Source organism: Podarcis erhardii, assembly GCF_964252035.2.
Source record: "Podarcis erhardii genome assembly, chromosome: 14".
Lineage (NCBI taxonomy): Eukaryota > Metazoa > Chordata > Lepidosauria > Squamata > Lacertidae > Podarcis > Podarcis erhardii.
The window spans coordinates 13,986,726-14,011,990 of NC_138503.1; the positions used below are offsets into that span (position 1 = coordinate 13,986,726).

General features: G+C 44.5%; 1 protein-coding gene across 5 annotated transcripts in view; it reads right to left on the bottom strand.

Moving 5' to 3' along the window:
* Window positions 1-25,265, bottom strand: part of FBN1 (fibrillin 1) — a 210,942-nt gene that overhangs the window by 166,617 nt on the left and 19,060 nt on the right. For all 5 annotated transcript variants that reach the window (XM_081838597.1, XM_081838595.1, XM_081838596.1 and 2 more), the window contains 4 exons: window positions 17,929-18,011; window positions 15,381-15,479; window positions 9,423-9,518; window positions 6,642-6,737 (listed from right to left, as the gene is read on the bottom strand). In XM_081838597.1, coding sequence (XP_081694723.1) covers window positions 6,642-6,737; window positions 9,423-9,518; window positions 15,381-15,479; window positions 17,929-18,011 — 374 coding nt within the window. The remainder of the gene's footprint in view (window positions 1-6,641; window positions 6,738-9,422; window positions 9,519-15,380; window positions 15,480-17,928; window positions 18,012-25,265) is intronic.

The window sequence follows — 25,265 nt, forward strand, 5'->3', positions numbered from 1 at the left end:
GCAGAACAAACAAACAGGTTTTAAACTGGGAACACTCTGACAGTTGAAATTAAAAATAAATAAATCATACCACCTCTGGTTTTGTGTACACTTCTTCCCTGGGTTGTCTATGAATTATCTAGTATGATGCTCTTAGTGGCTGTGTTCGGATGTCACAATTAACCATGGTTTATCATTGCAGGAATGAGTCTAGATAAGCTTTGGGCTCACTAACTCCTCCTACTTGCATGGAGGAGTTCAGATGTTTTCCGTTTTAAAATTAACCACAGCTTGTTGCATTGTCCAAATCCAAGAAACTGTAGTTAATCTTAACAATGGCTTGTTTGAAAGAAGCCAACTTTAAGCCATTGGTTATAAAGCGGGTTTATTTTGATAAGCCATGATTAACATTAACCGCAGTTTAGGTGGGCATAATGCTAAACTTTGGTTATGAAAGTTCCATTTGAATGAGCAGCAAAAGCTTTCAGTCTCCTCACAGTCACAGCAAGAAGGGAGGGAGGGGTTTGCCAAAGCTCATTCAAGTAATGGAAAACCATAGTTCATTATGACACCCAAATGTAGTCAATGGCCTGATTTAGATTATCATCCAAGGATTCAATCGTCCAAACAAAGCCATTCTCTGTTTTGAAGGTGAATGTTCTGCTAATGACTTACTTAACTGAATTGATTTATTCAGAAATACTCTCAATTGTTTTATCTAGAAATACACTATTTCTAAACAGAGAAAATAACTATCTGTGAAGTTAACCATCAGTGTGCATTAACTATCTGTGTAGTCATGAAATACTACTGTGAAAGCTTTATATTTTAGATTACTGCGCTTGGTTGGCAGGCCTGTTGAGTCACATGCCGCACTGCTTTTGCAGGATACAGATCCTTCTGTAACTCTGCAGGTGGCGAGATTCCTGAATGCGGTTATCTCACACACAAAAACCACCAAAAAACAACAACAACAACAAAAACTAATCGGACAGTTATGATGAGAGTGCATGACGGATCTCGTCTCCAGTTCTCCTTTTTCTGTGAACCGTCCCTTGGATCTTTCCGGGCCCCAAGCTGTTACTGTCACTGCTCAATGACCCACCCTTGCATCGTGGTGTTCCCCTTCTGTTGTTAGATGTATTGGTTTTTATGCTTCTGTGCTTTTATGTTTGTACATATTTTATGGGCTAATAGCCGTAAATAAATAAATAAATAAATAAATAAATAAATAAATAAATAAATATTGGGTTTATATTTTAGAACCTCTCTCACAAAAATATGAAGCCGCTTACACTATACTAGTGTGGCCCTATTGTTCAGGTATCTTAACAGCTATGCTAGATAAACGTTTATGTCACTTATTTATATTAAAGTCCAGGAAAGAAATGTAGTGTATGTCTTTGTCATCAAATGTACTGCTTAGAAGACAGTTCTAAAAAGGGTTTTCTTGAGGGAGGGGGGGATACCAGTAATGATAGGTTATAATACTAGTTTAAATGCAACAAATGTTTTTGGGAAATGACTTGTACTTTTATCTACACTTTGCTGCTTGCTTTCCACACCACTCTCAGGGTGCATAGTCTTTTCTGCAAATTATGCCAGTTATATAAGAACACAGTAGTAAAGTTGCATTGCTTCAATATTGCCCAATTTGCATTTTTGCCAAAGTTCTTTGGACGTTATTTTTTTTTAATGAGGGCTGCAGACTTTAGTAGATTTAACTGGTAGGATATGCAAATATATATTTAAATCAATAAAATAAAAAGCAATGAGATATTCAGCTGAAATGGTTTGGCAGCCCTGATTTTTACCTTTTGCCTTTCCTAGACTCACAAGGTGATCAAAATTCTGAAATATATATCCTGCTGCAGAGAAAGAGAGCCGGACAGGACTGACGCCATGAAGGAAAGCCAGACATTGTTTGCACATGCAGTACATACACGAGGGAGGTACATGCTACAATCTTAATATTTGAAGTGACTGGAGTCCAAGCCTGCTGTCGTCTGACTCAAAAGGAAACTCTGGGTGGGAGCATGATTCTGCCTGTACTTTCCACTGCATTTAGAAACAGAAATATAGGAATCACCAAAGGTCTGAACCTGTGGAGAGCCGCTGGCACTCAGTGTAGATAATGCTAAGCTCAGTAGACCAAAGCTCTGCCTTGGCAGAAATCAGCTTCCTATGTATGTACCTATAAGAAGAAGAAGAAGAAGAGTTTGGATTTGATATCCCGCCTTTCACGCCCTTTAAGGAGTCTCAAAGTGGCTAACATTCTCTTTTCCCTTCTTCCCCCATAACAAACACTCTGTGAGGTGAGTGGGGCTGAGAGACTTCAGAGAAGTGTGACTAGCCCAAGGTCACCCAGCAGCTGCATGTGGAGGAGCGGAGACACGAACCCGATTCACCAGATTACGATACTACCGCTCTTAACCACTACGCCACACTGTCTAACAACTCCCAAATGTTACTAGAAATGTCTTAATACTCTCTCATTTCATTTTACATCCCTGTGTGGAGCTTCAGTTTGTAATGTAATTTCTTCTACAGTTTGATAGGACTAGATGTCCCTTGAAGTCTCTTCCATCCCTGCAGTTTTCAATGTATCAGCATTAAGTCAGCCTTGCCATCAACAACTTGCTTGGCACCTGAAGGCAACCAGCAATTCCATGCAGATGTTTTAATGGGCTGAGCCCGGAGCAACAAATCTCTCCTTTCCTCTGCCATCAGTGCACTTGATTTCCATGTTGGCTGAGGAGGAAGAGGTGGTGGCCGAGGACCATTTGGGTATGCTAGAGCAGAAGGCAGGGAAACCAACCATAGGGAGAGCCAGAGGAAAGGACAGGCAGAGTCAACTAATTTTGTCTCCATCCTCTTCCCTGTTCAGGGCGTGACTAAGACTAAGGAGGAAGGGGGCTGGCAGTGCCACCCCCTGGACTGGATTTAAGAAAGCAGGTAGGCAATCTGCTGGCTGAGGACAGACTGCATTGGGTGGGGTGGTACCCATTTGCCCTAACAGAGAGGGCTCAACTAGGAGGACGGGAAGCTCATTCTGCCGCCAAGATCCTCTTCTATCAGCCTGTTTGCTGGAAGGCTTTTTAAATAGCCTGCTAAGAGGCTTGGATTCTGCGTTTCCATGCTGACTCCCACTAACTTTTGTGCGCCTATTTACAAGGCTGTATGCAATAGGCTTGGAATTACTTCCAGCCAGTAGCCGATGATGTGATACACAGATATCCCCATAAGTTTTTGTAATAAAGCAGAAATGCTATTTGCCCAATTTTACTACATTAAGGACTTAATATCTAAAGGTGGGCTATAACTATTGTAAACAAATAAAAACATGATGGAATAAAAAGACATTAAGTTTAACAACATGTTTGGAACACAGTCCATCTGAAAGCCATGAAGAGTGAATGAAATGTTTTTAATGAGTTGCAGAGGTAATAGATTCCCATTTCAAAATACTGTAGTCCATTGGCTCTAATTGATGAGTACTTGTGACTAATGATGGCATCTGTCAACAGGCTGGCTGCTCTGGAGCTATCAAAACTAAGGTTACCAGATTTTTTTCAATGAATCCGAGGACCCTTTTCAACTTCCTACTAAATAGATGGATTTTGTCAGGGGACTGATTTGTAAATCCAGGGACTGTCCCTGGGAAGCGGGGACGTCTAGTAACCTTAATCAAAACCTTTCAGTCTTTTTAGTGTTTAGGTTGCCTACTCTATACTCTCAAAAATCAGCTGCTGTGTCTTGAACAAACACAGATTTGTTACTCCCTGTTACACTGGTTGGCAAAATGAACCAGTTGGCTTTGCCACTGGTTGGCAGAAAAAAAAAACTGTACACAATCCCAATCAAGGTATAAACACCACAAGTCAGATTCCTCCAGATCCTAGAAATCCCAAAGTGACAACCCCATGTGACCATGTGTATTTGGGATTTTTAGAAACGTATAAATAGAAAAGTGGTATGCATCCTTAAGTCTGGCAGTTGTTGATACGGATTTAATCCCAAAACTGTTTCTCTGTTGCATCTTCAGTACCAGTATCACAAAGGGAAGGGTCGCAGTTCAGTGGTAGAGTATCTGCTTTGCAATCCCTGGCATCACCCCATAGAGCTGAGAGGGGATCCTGTCTGAAACCCTGGAGAGCTGCTGCCAGTCAGTGTAAACAATACTGAACTAGATGGACCAGTGGTCTGACTCAGCACAAGGCAGCTTCCATTGATTCCCATTAAGTCCCCCTTCCCCTTCACAGAGCTACGGTATGGGAGGGGGGATTAGCTGAATGCAAAAACTGACCTTAGCAGTCAAAATAAGTCAGCATGGGTGTGATCATTCAGCATTTTTTAAGCCTTGCTAATTGCTATGCAGCAACGTGGGTGGCGCTGTGGGTTAAACCACAGAGCCTAGGACTTGCCGATCAGAAGGTCGGCAGTTCGAATCCCCGTGGTGGGGTGAGCTCCCGTTGCTCAGTCCCTGCTCCTGCCAACCTAGCAGTTCGAAAGCACCTCAAAGTGCAAGTAGATAAATAGGTACCGCTCTAGCGGGAAGGTAAACGGTGTTTCCATGCGCTGCTCTGGTTCTCCAGAAGCGGCTTATTCATGCTGGCCACATGACCCGGAAGCTGTACACCAGCTTCCTCGGCCAATAAAGCGAGATGAGCGCCGCAACCCCAGAGTTGGCCATGACTGGACATAATGGTCAGGAGTCCCTTTACTAATTTCTATGCAATAAGTTTAGCATGGGGTTAAGACTCGGACGTCTGGCTCAAGTGCACCCCATCATTTTAATGGACAACTCTGCTCAGAGCCAAATGCATGAGACCTCTCTCTGCTGTTTTCCTCTCTGTGGTTGAACACAGTATAAACAGTCCTTCCACTGCTCCTAACATTTGGCTGCTCTCTGTAACCACCTATTTTTCCTGTGTGGAAGAGTTAACCGGAATGCTGGATTCAATCCTACCCTGGCTTGTAACAGTTTGCATTCAAACTGCTCTCTGTAGCTACTGGAGTTTCTCCCAGGTTTAGGCTTGAACAGAGCCTACATACATATGAGAGAGAAAGGTGGACTTGCATGACTGAGTATATAATAGTCTGCTTTATATGTAACCCATCGTATGAATTTTCCATACACCAAGTTAGCCCATTTGTTCAAATTAAAACATACGTTATCTGCAAAAATACAAAAACAGCCAAACGATAACTACAGTTAAACAGCTATTGCTGTCATCTCTCTCCAGAATGCTCTTAAACTTGATTTAATTTCCTTGAACTACTTCGGGCACAGCAGATAAGTAGGGCTGTGTTCTCATCTGGAAACAGCTGTGTGCGTTGCTATGGCTACCCAAGCAAAAAAAAAAAGTTCACAAAACTGATAACAAACTCATACAAGTTTTACAGAAGAAGAACTCTGCAAAGCTAGTCAAAACAAAGCACGAGACTTGAGGCGGGATATAGTATAACTCCAATACTTAAGTGTAGCTCCAATTGCCAAAACATTGCCCAAGACATTCTGTGTATATTAAACAGCAAGCTAAAATGTACGTGATTGCATTCATTTTACTGGCCAGCTTTTACAGCTAAAAATGAAAAATGAAACAAAATGAACTCCCAAGTTTCCTTTGCCTTTCATCCTCATCCCCATCTTTAAATAAAAAGTATGCAGACCTCCAACACATCTAAATTCCAGCAGGGGTGGCCAAAATTCAGTCCTAAAAGTGCACGTATAGCACTGAATCTCTAAAGTCCTGCACCTCAAATTCTGTACAGGTTCAAAGTGGGTCATCCCTTCATCAACATCACAGTCGTAAATAAAACCTCACACACATATTGAACCATATGATACTGTGGAAACAAAGGCACAACCATTGCTGTGTCCTAAATACACCAGTGCCTTGCTCCACGTAAGAGAAAGTGTTGCCATCTTCTTCCTGACAGTAGGAAATGAAGCTGCTGAGAAGGAGCTATAATGATAGATACAAATGCTGCACCTGTTGAATTTCTGCCTCTCGGGCAGCTGATTAAAAGCACAGAAGCTTCATCAGAGAGGGAAACGGCAGGCTGACTGTGAGGCGAAAGAGGGAAACTTGGTTGCTTAGCAATCTTAGAACAGACCTTTGCGCCAAGAAGCAATATAGAAGTAAGGATAACGTCCACACATTGCAAAAAACAACAACCTGGAGAATATACCAAAAGGATCTTATGGGAGTAAGGAACACAGACTGCACCTCTCCACTGGCCTCTTCTAAGATTTGAAATAATTGCTATGTGTGGATTCACCAGAGGGTTATAGTGTCAGAGTAGCTAAGGACATGCTATCCTGGAACTGCAATAAGAGGAAGTACAAATAACACAAATTTATTTCTTCCCCTGCTTTGTTTTAACATACAAAGCTGCCCTGAATCCTGTTGGTAATAAGGAGCTATTTCCTCACTCCATCACCTGCCACAGTTTCATTTGCCTTCTTTAATCAGCTTTTCTTAAAAAAATAAGTCTTCCAGAAACATATTGTTCCTTCATCTTAATTCATCACATCGGCAAACAATAAAAAAACCCCAGAAACTTAACTCATACTGACTCATTCAGAATCTTAACTCATACACAACACATCAAAGTCTGGTCTTTTCTAATGGGGGGGGGGCGGGAATCCCACCTACCTCTTTCACACTGAGGTCCAGTAAAGCCATAAGTGCAGGCACATCTGTTTGGGGCGACACATCTCCCTCCATTAAGGCACCCACTTTCGCAGACAGCTGTAAGTGAAATAAGAAACAGAGTTATTTGGATGCTTCCATGTTTCCATGACGGGCAACCGTTTGTGGCTTTACCCGGGCCTGTAGCTTGTCTCGCTCCAGACAAACCACACACTGTAACCAAGGTTTGGTCCTGGGTTTACAGCTCATGGCCTGTTTGGAGAAGACAAACTATGAGCCTGGGTTCAGGCAACAGCATAGCTTGGCTCAAAGTACCCTAGCAGCAGCAGACCTCAGAGAGAAGTTCAGGGGCTGTGAATCTTCTCTCTGGAGGCCTTCACACTTTCACACTAACCCATAGTTTGGTTTGGTGTTACGTGAAAACCAGCTCTGTGGTTTCAAGTGTGTTTTGATAATTGTTTGATCGTTGTATTGTATTTTGGCTATTTTGCTAACTATTCTCCTCCAGGAGGAAGCATAGTCTCAAAACTGCAAATAAAAAATAATAATAATGGAAATATTAAGGTTTAGTATAGAAGCACCCAACCAGCTGTGTAAGAAATTACTATTTGGGTCTTTGTCCTCAAGCTCTGCCTACAGCTGGGTCCAAGCAACGGTAGCTCTGTACCAGGGTGGAAGAGGTCACCTGTCTGAAAGAGTTATAAAAGGTAAAGGTAAAGGGACCCCTGACCATTAGGTCCAGTCGTGGCCGACTCTGGGGTTGCGGTGCTCATCTCGCTTTATTGGCTGAGCGAGCCGGCGTACAGCTTCCGGGTCATGCGGCCAGCATGACTAAGCCGCTTCTGGCGAACCAGAGCAGCACACAGAAATGGCGTTTATCTTCCCGCCAGAGAGGTACCTATTTATCTACTTGCACTTTGAGGTGCTTTCGAACTGCTAGGTTGGCAGGAGCAGGGACCGAGCAATGGAAGCTCACCCCGTTGTGGTGATTCAAACCGCCGACCTTCTGATCAGCAAGTCCTAGGCTCTGTGGTTTAACCCACAGTGCCACCCGTGTCCCTTTATAAGGACATACCCTTACTTAAAAGACAAAAACTTTCTATTTCCCCCTTCTTTCTCTCTACAAAACCTCACACACATCTGCCCAACTGAATTACAGGCCTCTTTCTAAGAACATGATTTGCAGTTAAACACATTATTACAAATCCACATTGCTTGGCAAAACCACTTGTTGGAATATGGATGGCCTGGGACTCTCACAGTCTTACTCATTTTGACCAGCAAGCAAGCCTTTGCTGGTGAATGCCAAACTCTATGAACTACTTATCAAATGCAGTCATGTATTTCAAAACAGCCAAACATCAAGCTCAGCTATGACTTTATTTGAAAAGCCAAAGATTTAGCATACGTAATCCAATTCCCCAATATGTCACAATTTCAACAGAGCAAGATATGGGCACAATCCAGCCATTTCTGCACATGAAAAGGAGTTACTAATAACATGCATTGTAAGTCTATCTTTTCCATCCCTTTGCCAGCCTTGGACCAGTGCACTACAGTTCACAATCTAGTAATTTCTGGTCAACCAAGGCTCTCCTAGACCTCACTTACCTGCCGCTAGTGCCTGTTACTCCCCAGGCAACACATATAACATTTGCTTCTGCTGTGAGCAGCATGGATGGATGTAAATGAGATGTGGGAAGACCTCATCTTACCTGGAAAGGCTGAGTGCATTTCAGTGTACCCAGTCATGCAGCAGTACAACCAGCATGGAAGCCAGCATGGCGTGGGGGTGAACATTAGAATACATTCTGATAGGAGCCACCTTGCAGTCTGCTCCACATTTGCAAAGGGGCCAGACAGCACTCACAGTTGAAGTTCTAACTAATCAGATCCTACATGCATAAAACCTTTCAAGTCTTTGATAATTCTACGAACGCAAGAACTGTTTTAAGCAACGCGGTTGATGTGCTGTGAGTTACGTTGTTTTAATTGTGATGTGGAAAATGGAAATTTTTTTTTTAAAAAAAATTAATGCATAGAACTGCAACATCAGGCAATATCCAATTATTATGAATTTGTCTGATGCTTACTTTAATTGTTCTAGTCAGAAAGAATTCTCCTGGCATCTATTGCAAAGTCACGTGCTAGCTTGAAAAATTCCACAGCAGTTAACCAGCAGCCCAGAATTTGTTGATTACAATGGATTTGTTAGTCTTCTTGTGGCTGAGCTCTACATTTTAATTAACCAGTGCAGAGTCAAATGTCAGATGAGAATTTTTAGCTCAAAACTGGGCCACTTCTCTCAGTTTCATAACAGAAGTCTCAACCAAAAGACCACTTCCCAGTGACTGCCATTGTCACCCTTTCCCTAAAGAAACCTGGAAGCAACACTGTATGATGACATAGTGTCACTGCCTGGCAGCAGTGGCGTAGCGTGGGGGGTGCAGGGGGGGCCAGCCGCACCGGGCGCAACATCTGGGGGTTAGGGTTAGGGGGCGCAAATCCACGGGTTAGGGGGCGCAAATTCACGGGTTAGGGGGCGCAAATTACTTGCCTTGCCCCGGGTGCTGACAACCCACGCTATGCCACTGCTTGGCAGCTTCCAGTTGGTGGCTTCCAGTAAGATCTCTTCCTGCAACCATTGGTGCTGGCAAAGCCCCCATTTCACCCACAATTTCTCCATTTCTCCTCTGCCTCCAAAAGTCACTAAAATGCACCCTGTATCACTTAGTACACATAGGACAGCACCCCTAGCTAAATGTTTAGATTATGTTTACTTACGCTGCCCGCAGTGTGTTCCTGTGTATCCTTTCTGACAGAGACAATGGTCATCACTGCATGTACCTCCATTCATACACCTGATGTTGCAATGTTGCACTGGAAAGGAAAGACAATTACTTAACTGTGTGGTCCAGAGAAGCTAAACAGCAGATGGCAACCATTTTAAATGTTTAATTCTGTGAAGCGCTGGCCACAACCACCATCAAATAGAAATGCAGAATGCCTCATTGTATTTTGTGGCTTTTTGGTCGCCGTTAAGGGGCCTGGTAGGAATTTTTTCCACTTGGCAAATTGGCACCAGCCATTTGGTTTTTTCCGCCTACCTTGTAGCAAATCGTCACAACTTCCTCAGTTTGGCGGATAGGAATTGGTAGGGGTATTGTTATGTAGATGGATGGGAGGGAGGAAGCGCCATCACCTCCCCCGGATAATGAAGGGTAGTTCGGTAAAGGATTCTGGGGGGCGTGGCCACGTCCGAAGCCTATGGAGGCCAGGGCCCAAGGCACGCCCCCAAGCGGTGACCCCTGGGGGAGTGCCTAGTTGATGTGCATCAGCAGGGCTCCCCCTGCTGGTGTTAACCCTTCACGGCCTTTCAGGCAGACGGACGGAAGCCGGATAGTCATTTAGGACCAATGCCTAAGTCAATACCGCTCATCACCTGTAACCAATGAAGTTGTGGCCAATTTTAGCCCATTAACCTTAATTATAGTGTCTTGTGTCTTTATTTCTGCTGGGGGGAGGCGGGAACTGGCCACGCAATGTGCAGCCAAGCTTTCTGAAATCAAAGGAGCACAGGAAGTATCAAGAAAGTCCTTGAATACAGTGCTCTTCTGCCTTGGGACCACACTTATTGTTGGGCTACAACTCTCTTCATCCCAAGCAGACCTGCTGCAAAAAGAGCTTTTAAGTTCCCTGCCTTGGAAGGAGGGCAAGGCCCTCTCAACACGCCGGTTTGGGGCTGCCTCTGTGAGACCCCATGGGGTTGTTCAAGTTCCCATAAGATCCTACAAAAGCATCCCTACTCGACTTCCAGAGCCAACACATCAAGAATGCCTTGCCCAGCAAACAAGGTAGAGAGCTTAAAAGTTTTTTTGTGATGATTTTTGGAAGGCTAAGGGTGCTCATGCAAGATCTCGTAGGAGCTCAGACAGACCTGCAATATCTTGCGAGAGCACCCCAGAGCTCTTGACCTTGCCTCCAAGCAAGATGCAGAACTTAAAAGCTTTCGTTCCACACTTTGCTTGTATTTAACTTGCAAAATTTCAACCAGCTGATCTTCAGTAGCCTTATTCACACCCTCCTAAGTAGGTCTGAAAAAGGTGGGCAGTGGTTTCAATATGTATGGTCGGACTTTGCTTTATAAAACCTTAGGAAAACAGAAGGGATTAGAAAACACATAGGAAATGATATCATCTGTCAGGCGGAGTAGGAACTCAAACCACAAACTGATTTCAATTAGAGTAAAGCAAGCCAAAAGCTAACTTCCATTCCCACATTTATTACCAAAGGCATTTAAATGCTTTGAGATAACAAGTTTAACGGTAGCTTAAGTGCAGAGCTGTTGTTGTTTTACCTTACTTTTTTTCCCCATGCTACAGGCTGATAATATTTCTTCATCTTAGTCTTATATGCAACTCTGCAATGCGGGACTGCGGGTGAGAGGGTGCCCTATTCTGCCTTAATTCATTTTCCAAAGGAAATTATTTCTCATGCAGTCTCAATTATCTGGCAGACTAGGAATGCAAATCATCATTTTCATTGGAATTGTTTTTAAGGCCTGAGTGGGGCTGCATGGACTCACCATTGTTGTAGCTTTTTGCAACTTTCCTTTTTTTTTTTACATTGTGGCAGTGGGAGGGAACCTAGGGTTCAAGGGTGAAATGTGCCCCTCCCCCGGGCCTCTTTATCAGGCCCCTGGGACTCTGCCCAGGCCACACAAACCTCCCTCAGCCACGTCCCCTTTCCCTAAGCAACATCCCACCCAGCTTTGTTTCAAAGTCTCCTTGAGTGGTTTTGCTTCCTTCATTGCATTTCCAGGCCAGCTGTGGAGGAAGAAGTTTCTCTTCCTCCCTGGCCAGCATGGAAACCAGGAAGTCTGGAAGAGGAGTGACGGCAACCCTTCCTCTGCCAGCCCATTCACTCACCCACATGGAATTCCCTGAACCCCCCTGCCTGGAATTCATGCCACCTTTGATGTTACATACAAGGCTGCATGAACAGATCTAAACTAGGTCCAACCATCATAGATGTGTCCAACAATGGTATGGATGGTGACTGTTTACATAACTAAAAGCAAAAGGGGAAAAAAGAGCAGGTGCAATGGAATTGATGTGAGTATTCTGCATTCACCCATCTATACGGAAATTTGGGCAATTCTTCAACAGCAATGCATTGTGTTTGCTGTCAAAACTGCTTGAAACCCAATCCAATGCATGGCTATTCAGAAGTAAGTCGCATTGTTTTCAACAAGGCTTAGGTGTGTTTAGGACTGAGTCCTTAAATATCTAAAGGCAGCTGAGAGTACTCTATAGAATGGTACCTTGGTTCTAAAACGCCTTGGTACTAAAACGCCTTGGTTGGTTCTCAAACGCCAAAAACCCAGAAGTAAATGTTCTGGTTTGCGAACGTTTTTCGGATGCTGTACATCCGATGCAGCGTCGCCTATTGTTTCCAGGGCGCCTGCACCAATCAGAAGCCACGCCTCAGTTTTTGAACATTTTGGAAGTCAAACGGACTTCTGGGATGGATTAAGTCTGGCGCTTTTGTTTTTGCTATTTATTTTGCGTTTTTGTTTTTGAGGCTTTTTTGGTTAATTTGTTTTGTGACTGTATGGAACTCAGTTCAGCTACTGATTGATTGACTGTGTGACTATCATCAGTACAGGTAAGAATTTTTTAAAATTTTTATCACCTACAATACTGTCTTATTTATTTTATAGTACAGTACATTGATTATTGCTTTCATTTTATGGATCAGTGGTCTCATTAGATAGTAAAATTCAAGTTAAATTGCTCTTTTAGGGGTTGTTTTTAAATGTCTGGAATGGATTAATCATTTTGCATTACATTCTATGGGAAAGAGCACCTTGGTTTTGGAATGCTTTGGTTTTGGAACAGACTTCTGGAACGGATTAAGTTTGAGAACCAAGGTACCACTGTATTTGCAAATGAAAGCATCGATTGGTCAGAAAGAACATGAATGTTCAGGTGTGTTCTTCCAATAAGATGGCTTCAGAAGGCTTTAAATGGAAAGTGGCTAAATTCACTGAAGGAAGGTCTATAAATAGGTAACGGCAGCTGCTAAATGGATCACTGAGGGGCAGAGGCAGTATACCTCTGAATACGAGCTGTTGGGAGGAACTACAGAGGTGAGTAGGTAAAAAGGTAAAGAACCCCTGGACGGTTAAGTCCAGTCAAAGGTGACTATGGGGTAGGGGCACTCATCTCACTTTCAGTCCAAGGGAGCCAGCGTTTGTCCACAGACAGCTTTTCGGGTCATGTGGCCAGCAGGACTAAACCGCTTCTGGCACAACGGAACACCGTGACAGAAACCAGAGCGCATGGAAACGCCGTTTTACCTTCCTGCTGCAGCGGTACCTATTTATGTACTTGCACTGGCGCTTTCAAACTGCTAGGTTGGCAGGAGCAGGGACAGAGCAATGGGAGCTCACCCCATCGCAGGGATTCAAGCCGCCAACCTATTGCCTTCATGTCCTGGTTGTGGTCTTCCTGGAAATGTTTAATGAGCCACTGCTGAAAACAGGATGCTAGAATAGATGGACCTTTGGCCTGATCTAGCAGGGTTCTTCTAACTTTCAAGGGAGGGTGCCTCCACAATCTCTTTGAAAAGCTTCAGGAAGAACCAAATTGCCAGAAAACATCTGTGAGGTCTAAGGATATGCAGAGGAGGGTCCGGAATGTTTTAAGGCATCCAAAGCTGTCTTCGCCAGCCATGTCTCAGTGTTGAGATTCAAGGAAAAGAACAGATGTGAAGTTTTAAGCAGCTTGGGCTGTTGCTTAGTTTAAGGAGGGGGGTGGTATTTCTACTACTTTTTATTTATCAATGAATCGCTGGAGAGGTCTGTGATTGAGTAACAAAGTAGAAGAAATGCTTCATTCTGCCAGAAGCATGGGGCCGTTCTGACAATAACAAGAATGGAACAAATGAGATTTCAGAGGACTTGCACTTACAAGTTTCAGTCTAGTCCAGAGGTTCTCAACCTGTGTGTCCCCAGATGTTGTTGGACTACAACTCCCATCATCCCTGAGCTCTGGCCTTGCTAGCTAGGAGTGATGAGAGTTGTAGTTCAACAACATCTGGGGACCCACAGGTTGAGAAAGGCTGGTCTAGTCACTCTTGAGAGGAAAGCGTTATCATGAACCCCCAAGGAGATGTCCTGGATAGGCTGGTCAGATCAAGAAGCTGAGTGGGAGAAGTTTGAGGGGCTGGAATCAGATGATCCCTAGGAAGGGCCTATTGGGCTGGGCCTCATCTGGTCTTCAGGAAGTTTCAGAGATGTCTGGGAAGGCAGGAGCCCAGGGGGCATGTCAGTCATTGGATCAATGTCTTAGTCATGCATAGCATCCGCTGTGCCTTCACCCAGGTGATATGCAATAACAATGTAAGGCAGTAACATTGGACGGCTGAGCTCAGTGCAGTGTGGGAATAAAAAAGGCTAGGCAGGAGAAAAGTATATGAACTCTACTCTCCAAGAGCTCACACGTTTGCACAGTCCCAGCAAGCAACAGTTTGGCTTACAGCATTGTGCAAACCATGCCAGTATTGCAGTTCATTACATCTTGAGAAATTTTTGGAATTGTGGTTTTATTCAAGGACACAGTGAGCTCTAATCTCAGCTTTTGTTGGAGAACTATCAAAACTAGTTGCCAGATTAAAAAAAGAAAAGAAAATGCTGCTAGTACCCCAAAACAATTAATGGGCTTTAAAGGGAACTTTGGTTTCCTAGTTTTCATTTTTGCTGGTGGATATCTCACAAAGGGTAGGAGCATTGCATAGGCCCATCTAATATGCCTTGCAAATGAATAAATGAGGAAAGCAAGTAGCCTACATAATGCTTGAAACAAAAGACACTGCCTTATAGTGAGTCAGATCATTGTTCCATCTTAATCAGGTTTTCCTTCACTGACTGGCAGTGGCTCTTTGGGATTTCAGAAAAAAAGTATCTCCCAGCTCTACCTAGAGATCCCAGGGATTGAACCTGGAACATTCTGCATGCAAAACAGGTGCTCTACCACTGAGCTATGGCCCTTCCCTTTCAAACTCTCAATCACTGCTAGTTTGAGGTCTGGTAATAGACACAACCCATGTTGCCTATAGCTGGGGATTAGTTCTGTCCTGAATGATTCTGCTATTATTTTACTTGTTACAAATGTTGACCCTGATTTTTACTTCCTAATCTCATGCTATTTTATGAACCCACTAAAAATAATATAGGCCAGTTCCCAAAGAGTAATGCCACTGACAAGGAAGGAAGGAAGGAAGGAAGGAAGGAAGGAAGGAAGGAAGGAAGGAAGGAAGGAAGGACAATTAATACCAAATATCTAAATGCCAGGTCATTTAATTCCCACAAAAAAGTCTGCCTTTCCTGGTGGTTTCCCACAAGGGCATTCACACAAAAAGCAAGAAGGAAATATCTAGCACCTCTTGTTTGTTTCAATAATTTAGACTTCTGTTGCAAGCAGGACCAATTTTTCAAAAAGCATATAGCATCTGGCGAGCCAAATGCAATTGCCAATACTTGTATAGTATTTGTTACTTTTTAAAAAATGGCCATAAGGAATGTCTGCAATAGCTAGAACCCAAGATTCCTTTAGTTGTGGTAAATGATTAATACTGAGTCAGTGTTTAGTTGTCTGAACTACCAAGTTACTTTCAAGTTAAAACACACCACACTGCCAATTCAAGAGCATAAGAATAATCTAGCCCTAGAAAACATACCTGACTTTGAGCCACAGGACGGGGCGATCTGGCCACTTGGACATGTGCACATGTTCGGTCTTGAGCAAAATCCATCTCCACAGGAATGTCTACAGATTGCTGTAAGGGAAGAGAGGAAAAACCCAAAAGGGGTATAAGCAGAAAAACAGATTTTAAGCAGGTTAGCATGCACTCTGATGGTTTTTAGGCACTAATGTTGAATAGTTTGCAGCTACTTATTTGTCCTTGGGTGACTGAGGCTCCAGACTACACCTTCAAAGTGCATACAAAGCAGAGATTTCCCCACAGAGAATTCTGGGCACTGTAGTTTTTAAAGTGTTGGTGGGAACTGTAACTTTGCTAGGGATAAACCACAGAGCCCAGAATTCTATGGGAAGGGCAGAGAAATGTGCCTTAATTGCATAGTGTGTATGCAGCTTGACATTCAATGGCACTTCATTGGTCCTAGGGTCAATCCCCACATTATATTTCACATATCTGCAGTTCTGTACACTTGAGTAAAAAGAAAGGAGTGTTGTGCAGTGTTGAAATGGTCATGGTGGGGTTGTTTTTGTTCCAGACCTGAAATGCTAAACTAACTCTTACATCCATTTTGAAAAGTTTTGCCATTTCCCCTTACTGCCATGTTTACAAGTGTCATCATATACAAAAGCATGGTCTGAAAACTATAAGCAGGATAATTAACCCCTAGGAAGTTTGTATAGCTAAAATATACTCGGAGTCGAGTGTGAATTTCATGCTCTTTATTCAGCTCATAGTAGCAATGAATGAAACTTTCCCCAAAACGTCTAGCTATATATAAATTATTTACACAATGGCCCCCGCGTGATTGGCTAATTCCGGGCTGCTCCTGGAGCTGGATTGGGTGGCTCCTGCAGACCAATCAGGCTGCTGCATTCTGGATCCTATTGTTCTAGGATTCGGCTCAGTACATAACAATAGCGGAACTTCAACTGTGTTTTATAAGAATGCCCTATGGAACAGTTGAACATGCCTTTTGGCTGTGCAATGGACAACTATATACTGTCATGGTTACTGGCTGATCACTCCTTTATTACATGGCTCAGTTAATTGGCTTTGACTGAGAAAAACATGGTCAGGTGTGCCCTTTTAATGAAATTCAAATACTCATCATTCCACTGAGGTGTTATTACAAGCCGGAGGATCTGTAGTATTAATGGTGAAGGCGGCACTTCTACAGAGGTGCTTGCCAGAGGATCAATCGGGGTGGGTGAACATGGCTAACCCCTTTGAGTGTTTGTGTTACCCTTTTCTGAACCTTTTCCAGCTCCTCAACATCCTCCTTGAGGTGCCACACCCAAGGGCGACACTGATAAAGCTAAGTTGCACTTGCAGTGGATTACCAGAGGGGAGAAGGTAAGGGATAAATGCCAATGTTGGGAAAGGCTGCGCTATGTTTAACACTTTCAGTGTGAAAGCCCTTGCATGAAGGATAGAAGTCTTGGGAATGGTGTGCCACGTTTGCCCACTCTTGACCGACCCACCAGTGAGCACTTCCTTACCCGAGCTCCTATCTAACCTTTAATGCCACAGATTGTGTGGGTTGCAATAACACAGCAGAAGTATATGGCCAAGAAACAACTCTGAGAAATGTTTCTTGTAAAGCAGGGCAAATGGCTGAGTGTTGCATGTTTTTCTTGGATCACAAAGAGTTCTTCTTGGCCTCCTACTTACGCTCCTATGTGTGTAGCTGCAATTGCCATGCCGAGGCTGTTTGACGCACCTTCCATATGACAACCAGCAGGAAACAGACTAGACCACAGACCAGGGGTGGGGAGCCTAAGGCCTGAGGGCCAAATACAGCCTCTTCCAGACCTATCTTACCCTCAGGACTCTCTCCAGACCTGCTTTCACGTGGTTAGAATGTACCCTACTTTAGAAAGGTAGGAATCACATATAATTTGTTGTAACCCAACCTGGCACCTTAGGGTGGAGGGTAGGTGTTGTTTGTTAACAATGGCCTGTTACCTCGCCAACTTTTGCCTCTGGCCTCACCCAACACTAGCATGTGGCCCCCTGAGGTTCCTCATAAGCGTATGTGGCCCTCAGGCTGAAAAAGGTTCCCCACCCCTGCCATAGAATGGAGAGGGGGGAAATGAAAGCATATGGGAATGGCACTGAAATGACAGGAGGGATTTAGCTATGCTTGGGGCAAAACAATAGCAAGCATTTTTTCTATTATGGACTCATTGTTAAAACCGTGTTTATGGAAGACAATCTTACTCGGCTATGAGTGATCGCCAAAGAAGAAGAAGAGGAGTAGTTTGGATTTGATATCCCGCTTTATCACTACCCGAAGGAGTTTCAAAGCGGCTAACATTCTCCTTTCCCTTCCTCCCCTACAAAAAAACACTCTGTGAGGTGACTGGGGCTGAGAGACTTCAAAGAAGTGTGACTGGCCCAAGGTCACCCAGCAGCTGCATGTGGAGGAGCGGAGACGCGAACCCGGTTCACCAGATTACGAGTCTACCGCTCTTAGCCACTACACCACACTGGTATCTGAAATAAAGAGCAAAGAATGACTTACGGACTATGCACTGGTTTCCACCTGGTAATGTTTTCCATCCAGGACAACAGTAGGCATTGTAACGTGATCCACATACGTTGGGTCTACAAGATGGATACAAATGAGATTAGCTCTCTGTCATTGCTACGACAAGCATTAAGCATCCCCGCTAACAAATGGTAGGCTTAGAGGAAACGCAAATGTGTTAGTAAGGCTACAGGTGCACCTCAAAAGCTGTCATATAATGTTCATGGTGATGTTTCACATGTTTTTACATCTGCCTGACAGCTTACCTTCCCTTCTCCTCCTGAATCACTTTGATGGAGGAGAGGCACCACTGAAGAGAGAAAAAACCTGAGAGGGAAGGGAAGCAGTTTTTCAACAGGGACAAAACACTTCCTCCTCCTCCTGTTGTTGCACATGCATCCACCTCCACAGAGGCCACAGAGGGAATATCAGCTGACCCAAAAAAATCATATTAAATGTGCAGACCATTTTAATGGGTCCACCCACAGACATTAGCTTAGATGGCTTTTTTTAAAAAAGGACAAATTATCATTATTAATTCCATTTATGAATCGCTTCCTATGAAGCATTGCAAAGCAATTTCACAGCACAATAAAAACATACATAAAAATTGCATACATGAAAACCATTCAGATACAATGCAGACCTTGGCTGAGGTAAAAAAAAAAAATCTCCACTCAAAATGCTTGTTGAAAGAGAAAAGGTCTTCAACAGGCATGGGAAGAAAATAGAGGTGGTGCCTGTCTCAGAGGGAGCTCCCATGGGTAGGTGCCACCACACTAAAGGCCCTGTTCCTACATTGAGGAGAACGGACCTCCTGGTAAGATGATATCTTCAAGATGCCCTCTCCTATAGAACACAGGGATCAGTTGGGTATTTTGTATGGGACTTTGAATACTAGTGCAGTCACCTTGAACTTAGTACAGTAGCTAATTGGCAGACAGTGCAATTCTTTCAGAGATGGTGTAATATGATAGCAATATTCTGCCCCTAGGAGCAGCTGAACTGCCACTTTTTGCACCTGCTACAGTTTCTGCATCAGCCTGAAGAAAACTCCTACACAGAATGCAATCCAATCTGAGAGCTACCAGCACATAGAGGATAGTGGTCAAACTACCCTGGTCCAGAAATTGCCATATTGGCTCCCAGTACTTTTCCAAGCACAATATTGGCTCCCAGTACTTTTCCAAGCACAAGTGTTGGTGCTGACCTTTAAAGCCCTAAATGGCCTCAGCTCTGTATACCTGAAGGAGCGTTTCCACCCCCGTTGTTCAGCCTGGACACTGAGGTCCCGCTCCAAGGGTTTTCTGGTGGTTCACTCACTGTGGGAAGTGAGGTTACAGTGAACCAGGCAAAGGGCCTTCTCGGTAGTGGCACCCACCCTGTGGAACGCCCTCCCATCAGATGTCAAGGAACTATACAACCTTTAGAAGACATCTGAAGGCAGCCCTTTATTGGGATGTTTTTAATGTTTACTGTTTTGTTATGTTTTTATATATGCTGGAAGCCACCCAGGGTGGCTGGGGTACAAATATTTTTATTATTTGGGCCTCTACCTGACACAGACAGTTCCAAGAACACCCCCATACTATGAATCTGTTCCTTCAGGGGGAGGAGGATGCCATCCAAAGCAGGAAATTGACCAATTATCAGGATTGGGGGACTGCTCACCATCGTGCCAGAATTTGACCCTCACCCAGCCAACAGGCACCAGCCCAGGGCTTCCAAGGCCTCTCCCAATTCAGATGTTACTGATAAATTATGAAACTTCATCCCAAATCTCCTGCTCCCAAGGGCTTGATGTAGATGGTTAAACAGCACTGGGGCCAGGACAGTATTCTGCAACACCCCACACAGCACAACCTCCAGGAGGCCAAGAGATAAATACCCAAAGCTTGTCTCTGAAACCGACTCTGGAGATAGGACCAAAACCACTGTAAGACGCTGTCCCTGGACAATACAAAAGAACTCCATGGGATGGCTACTTGAACATTCAGTGGAGGTGGAGAAGTGGACCTTCTTTAAGGAGAACAGTTTTACCAACAGATGTTAGCAACTACAACTGAATGGAACTTCCATGTGCAGAACTAGTATACCGCTGAATAAATCGTGGAAGCTAATGGGGCAGGCGGCTGGCTGCCTCCACCAGTCCCAGTTGGCAAGTTTACCAAAGTCACATGACTATCCAGTTTTGGAAACAGAGGGCTAACCTAGATGGATCTTTGTTCTGAACCAGCCTGTCAAGAGTGTGATAGCCAAGATCCGTGGCTCAGTTGTAGAGCACCTGCCTTGCAAGCAGAAGGTTCAGCCCCCAATGGCATCTCCAGCTAGGGTTAGGAGAGATTCCTGAATGAAATCCTGGAGAGCCAAGGCCATTCAGTGTAGATAATATTGAACTAGATGGACCAGTTTGTCTGACTCATTATAATGCAGCCTTTACCTAGCAAGAGTCACTCTTAGATTCTAGTGGCAGCAGGCTGAATGAGTGAGTGAAGAGCATATTTCAATTCGGTCCATCTGTGCCCCCCTTTCCTGCATCTACTGCATCCACCCTGATCACAGTTCAGAGGATCAGGGTGCTAGCCATAACATGGTCCATTGTGTTTCAGCCACTATCCCTCAGAGCTACAGAGCTTCCTAAAGTTACCCCTCTTATCAGTGCCAAACACTGCTGCTATACTTCATGCCAATAAGGTAAAGCAAAGGTTTTGTTCCCTTGTTCCCTGAGGAAACAAGATTTTATAAATACAGATAACAGCATTGGATTCTGGCTGCTGTGGAAGGAATGCAATTTGCAATGAACATGTGGTGCTGGTTTTACATAGGGGGGGGGGACCCACTGAACTTAGTGGGCAAGACAGACTTGAGCCCATTAATTTTAATGCGTTCAGAAGTTCTGCTGGTACAGAATGCTGCGTCGTTCTCACACCATCTCGTCCTGGATGCCAGTTTGTTTCCAGGAACAGTTTAAGGTGCTGCTTCTGAATTCAGTGCAAAACACCACCCACCAAAGCCACAAGAAGTGGTGGACTTGGGCTTGCCCTGTGCGATGCCCAAAAATGGATGGCCTTCCATTGTTCGACATTGTTGTGGAGCCCTCTCAGCTCGGAATCCAGAGCAGGTGAACCAGTCAAGCTCCCCTAAACCCTCATCTGCCTTAAGGACCAGCTCCCAGAATCCTGCCCATCCCTGGAATCATTTGGAGAAGCCATCTCTGTACTAGCACTCAGACTGTGGAACTCCATGCCCCATGAGATTCATCCTGCCTGCTCTTTTTTGGCCTTTCACAGCCAAGTCAAGACAGTTTTTGTTTTATTAAGGCAAGTGTTTGCCTTGCCTTCTCCTTGCCAATTTCCCAGCTTATTGTTTTGTTCCGCTGTAGTTTACTACCTTCATGAATGTATTATTATGTTAAAAGTGGAAAGGTGATAAATCACTGAGCTGTCTGCGCCTGTGATTAGGGCCAGTTCATCCCCCACTCAAAAGTTTTAGGGCAGTGTTTCCCAAACCTGGGTCTCCAGCTGTTTTCAGACTACAATTCCCATCACCCCTGACCACTGGTCTTGCTAGCTAGGGATGATGGGAGGTGTAGACCAAAAACAGCTGGAGACCCAAGTTTGGGAAACACTGGTTTCTAACAACTGGCCAACAGCTGCAGCATCAATTTTTGGAAGGGAAGGGAAGGGAAGGGAAGGGAAGGGAAGGGAAGGGAAGGGAAGGGAAGCCAACCAGATGCTTATGAGAAGCCCACAAGGAGTACATGAGCCTCAGCAACTGTTTATTGAGAGGCACTGCCTTCTTTCTTTCTGTGTCTCTGAAGTGTTTGGGGTTACTCTCTCTGCTTTCTCCCTCCGCTGTTAGCCAACGCTTCCAGTTCTTCTCTGCACAAATTCCATTCAGAAAAACCAGGGAGCTGCAGAGGGCACAACTGTTGTAGAATCCACAACAAGTGAGAACAATGCCCAGCTGTCAACTCAGATAAGCTTGCCCCTGAAAGGCGACGACAGGAAGGCCCTGCAAATGAACGCTGCCATGTCAAAACGCCACTGCCCCATAGTTAGGGTTTGATGATCACTACAACAGACTAGAGGGAAGAAAGGGCCTCGTGGGCAAAGGCGCTGCTTGAAGACAACACAGAGCAGCCAAAGATCTCATTATCATTCTGTTTCATCAAGAGATAACAAGCCAGGAAAATGCATCCCTTGTTACTTTGCATCATCCTCTAGAAACTAGTCTGGTAGCAACTTCCAAGCATCAAGTTGCCTGCCAGAGAATCCCTCGCCTCCCAGGGAGGGAACCCCTCTGGACTACAAAGGATTCTGGGACATGTTCTAGGACACAAACACTCACTCCGTCCATGTGGGACATTGTTGAGAGTCACCTCACATGTAGTGATAATGTGCAGAAAAACACACACAATACTCCCCAGTTTGTCTACTGTAGCAGGAAGGAACTGTGGTGGGCATGTTTATCTTGGAGTCCTCCAGAGGAGGAAAGCGATAAGCCTTAGGGAGGGCCCCAGGAGGATGAAAGAGGTAAAAAAAGGACCCCAATAAATGGTCTGAGACTGGAGCAGGGGGTAGCAGTCTAGAGCATGGGTAGGCAAACTAAGGCCCGGGGGCTGGATCCGGCCCAACCACCTTCTAAATCCGGCCCACAGACAGTCCAGGAATCAGTGTGTTTTTACATGAGTAGAATGTGTGCTTTTATTTAAAATGCATCTCTGGGTTATTTGTGGGGCATAGGAATTCATTCATATTTTTTTTCAAAATATAGTCCACCCCCCCCAAGGTCTGAGGGACAGTGGACCGGCCCCCTGCTGAAAGCATTTGCTGAACCCTGGTCTAGAGGACGGAGAGCTAACCAAGCAGGTTAGCGGAGGATTGTTCCACCCTTGTGATACAAGACACCTGTAGCCAGTTGTCTCCTACTGCAGAGTCACCTCAGGTTTCTCCTGTCACTGAGGAGCCTCCCCCTTCTGTAGAGGCCACTAAGAGTAAATTGGATGCTGAGCTGGCTCCAACACCACCTCCATCTCCAAGGACATGGAGGCACCAGCAATGGTGTGAAGAAACCTTGCAGGCCCAACTCATTCAAAGGAGTGCCTGTTTACTTGCCCAGTCCTATGACCCTAGCCACTTGCTGCGCTAAGAGCTGTGCCCACCCTGGTCTTCAAAAGGAAAGTGCAAGGGACATATCGCTTGTTGGATCAATGTCTTAGCTTACTCTTAGCCGTGGACCTATAACTCTTATACACCTGCTGAAATCTTGTAACCTGTGCCTTGCCTATGTAACTCAAAGTCTGTGCATTAAAGTCTTTAGCAGAAATAAAGCTGGGAGTTACGAGTTCTTCATCCAGCCATGAGAGCCAGGACACAAGGAAGCCAATCTAGTATGAAAATGTATGTTATTACAAAAGACTAGGGATGGAAGGATCTGTCTACAGTGGTACCTCGGGTTACGAACTTAATTTGTTCCGGAGGTCCGTTCTTAAGCCGAAACCGTTCTTAACCTGAGGCGTGCTTTCGCTGAGGGGCCTCCCTCTGCTGCCGTGTCACCACTGCGCGATTTTCTTTCTCATCCTGGGGCAAGGTTCTCAACCTGAAGTACTACTTCCGGATCAGCGGAGTTTGTAACCCAAGGTACCACTGTACTGTGGTTCTCTCCCTTTTTCATTTTTCCAATCTCCACATTTCTGCAGAAATCTGATAATTGTTTTCCCCACCCCACACAAAAAAATCCTCATGAACACTTATCAGCCCCCCCCCCTTAAAAACCATATTTGTGTAGTTTGGTATCAAGTTCACCTTTTCGCAAGCAATTTTCCCCAGTATAGTGCATTTGGTGTGTTATATTCACCAATGTATTAATTTTTACATACACTTTCCTCCTAATATATGTGTTTTTGTTAACACTGGTTGGTGAACTGCATTGCAAAATTTGGGCAAGTGGAAATTTCAAATGATGGCTGTGTTTTGGTTCTCACATTGTTATGGACAGCGCAAATTTGGTAAGATTCTCCTTTAATAAATGGGAACTGAATTGAATGTATTTCCCTATCCCCAACAAAACACCCAGTGCTAGGATTTCAGGGAACCCCAGAACACAGTTCGAAAGCTACAGCCTGGTTCAGCCATGCTTATCTGCAATACACAAAAACAAAAGGCAGCCCAAGAGATTAGAATAGCCATAAAAAGCCTCCTTGCAGCACAGGAAGTGCTGAATTAGACTGTCCCGCAACTGCCCCTGCAATGACCCTTCCCAACCAAGCAGAAACCCAATTCTGGGCAAGCGACACTCTGCCCATCTATCAGCTCCCTAAGGAGCAACAACGCTGATCACCAGCAGGGCTACAAACACTGCCCGAGGCAAAAGCATTCCATCAGAAGTTCTGGCACTTGCTGGCTAAGGCTGGCAAAAGTGTGGGAGTTGAATAAATTAAGGCTGGGAGGCTAGACAGAGTGGGAAGTGCAAGTCTGAGAACTCAGCAGAGAGAGGAGTTAGGTGATAGATGCAGAAAGGATACAGTGAAAGTGGTTTGTCATAGAGAATGCAAGAAGAAGGTGGCTGCAGGGGGATCTAAAAGGGTATACATACACAGACACACAAATGCGCATTTGGAATATTTAAGAGGAAATCACTGCTAACTGGGAACTCTAAGATTACGAAACAACACATTCCCCCCTCCCCACTCTGCCAGCAACCCCTGGCCAGCTTCCACTCTTCAAATAATCACAATTTTGAAACAACTCAAACATCTAACTGGCTGTTAGTTGCAGCGACTCGGCTGCCTTCTTTAAACCAGGCAAATGGCCATGAATTTATTTCTAAGAACTAAAGAAAAAGGAAGAGCTCGCCCTTTGCCTGGAATCTGACTTGGAAGACCTCTCCGGTTACCTGCTTGATGCAGGCACACACAGGAGCATACAAACCACCTCATATTGAGTCAGACCATTGGTTCCATCTTCCTCTTAGGATCATAGGTCTGAGTCCCACGTTGGACAAAAGAGTCCAGCATTGCAGGGGGCTGGACTAGACAGCCCTCGTGGTCCCTCCCAGCTTGATATGATACGATTTATTGTCATTGTCCCACACAGAACAACGAAATAGAAAAAATCTACACCAGACATTCAAAAACCAACAAGCCTGCTATCCCAGCTATCCCAGCCTGGTTAACCCCCTAAAAACTCTGATACCCCATAATTAAATACAATATACTCCCACAGAGACTACCTTACACTGCATTTAAAACCAAAATCGTATTTGTATAGAAGCTGTTCTATGAAAACTCAAGGCTACAAAAGTCAAAATTCAAAAAATAGTGGGTCATA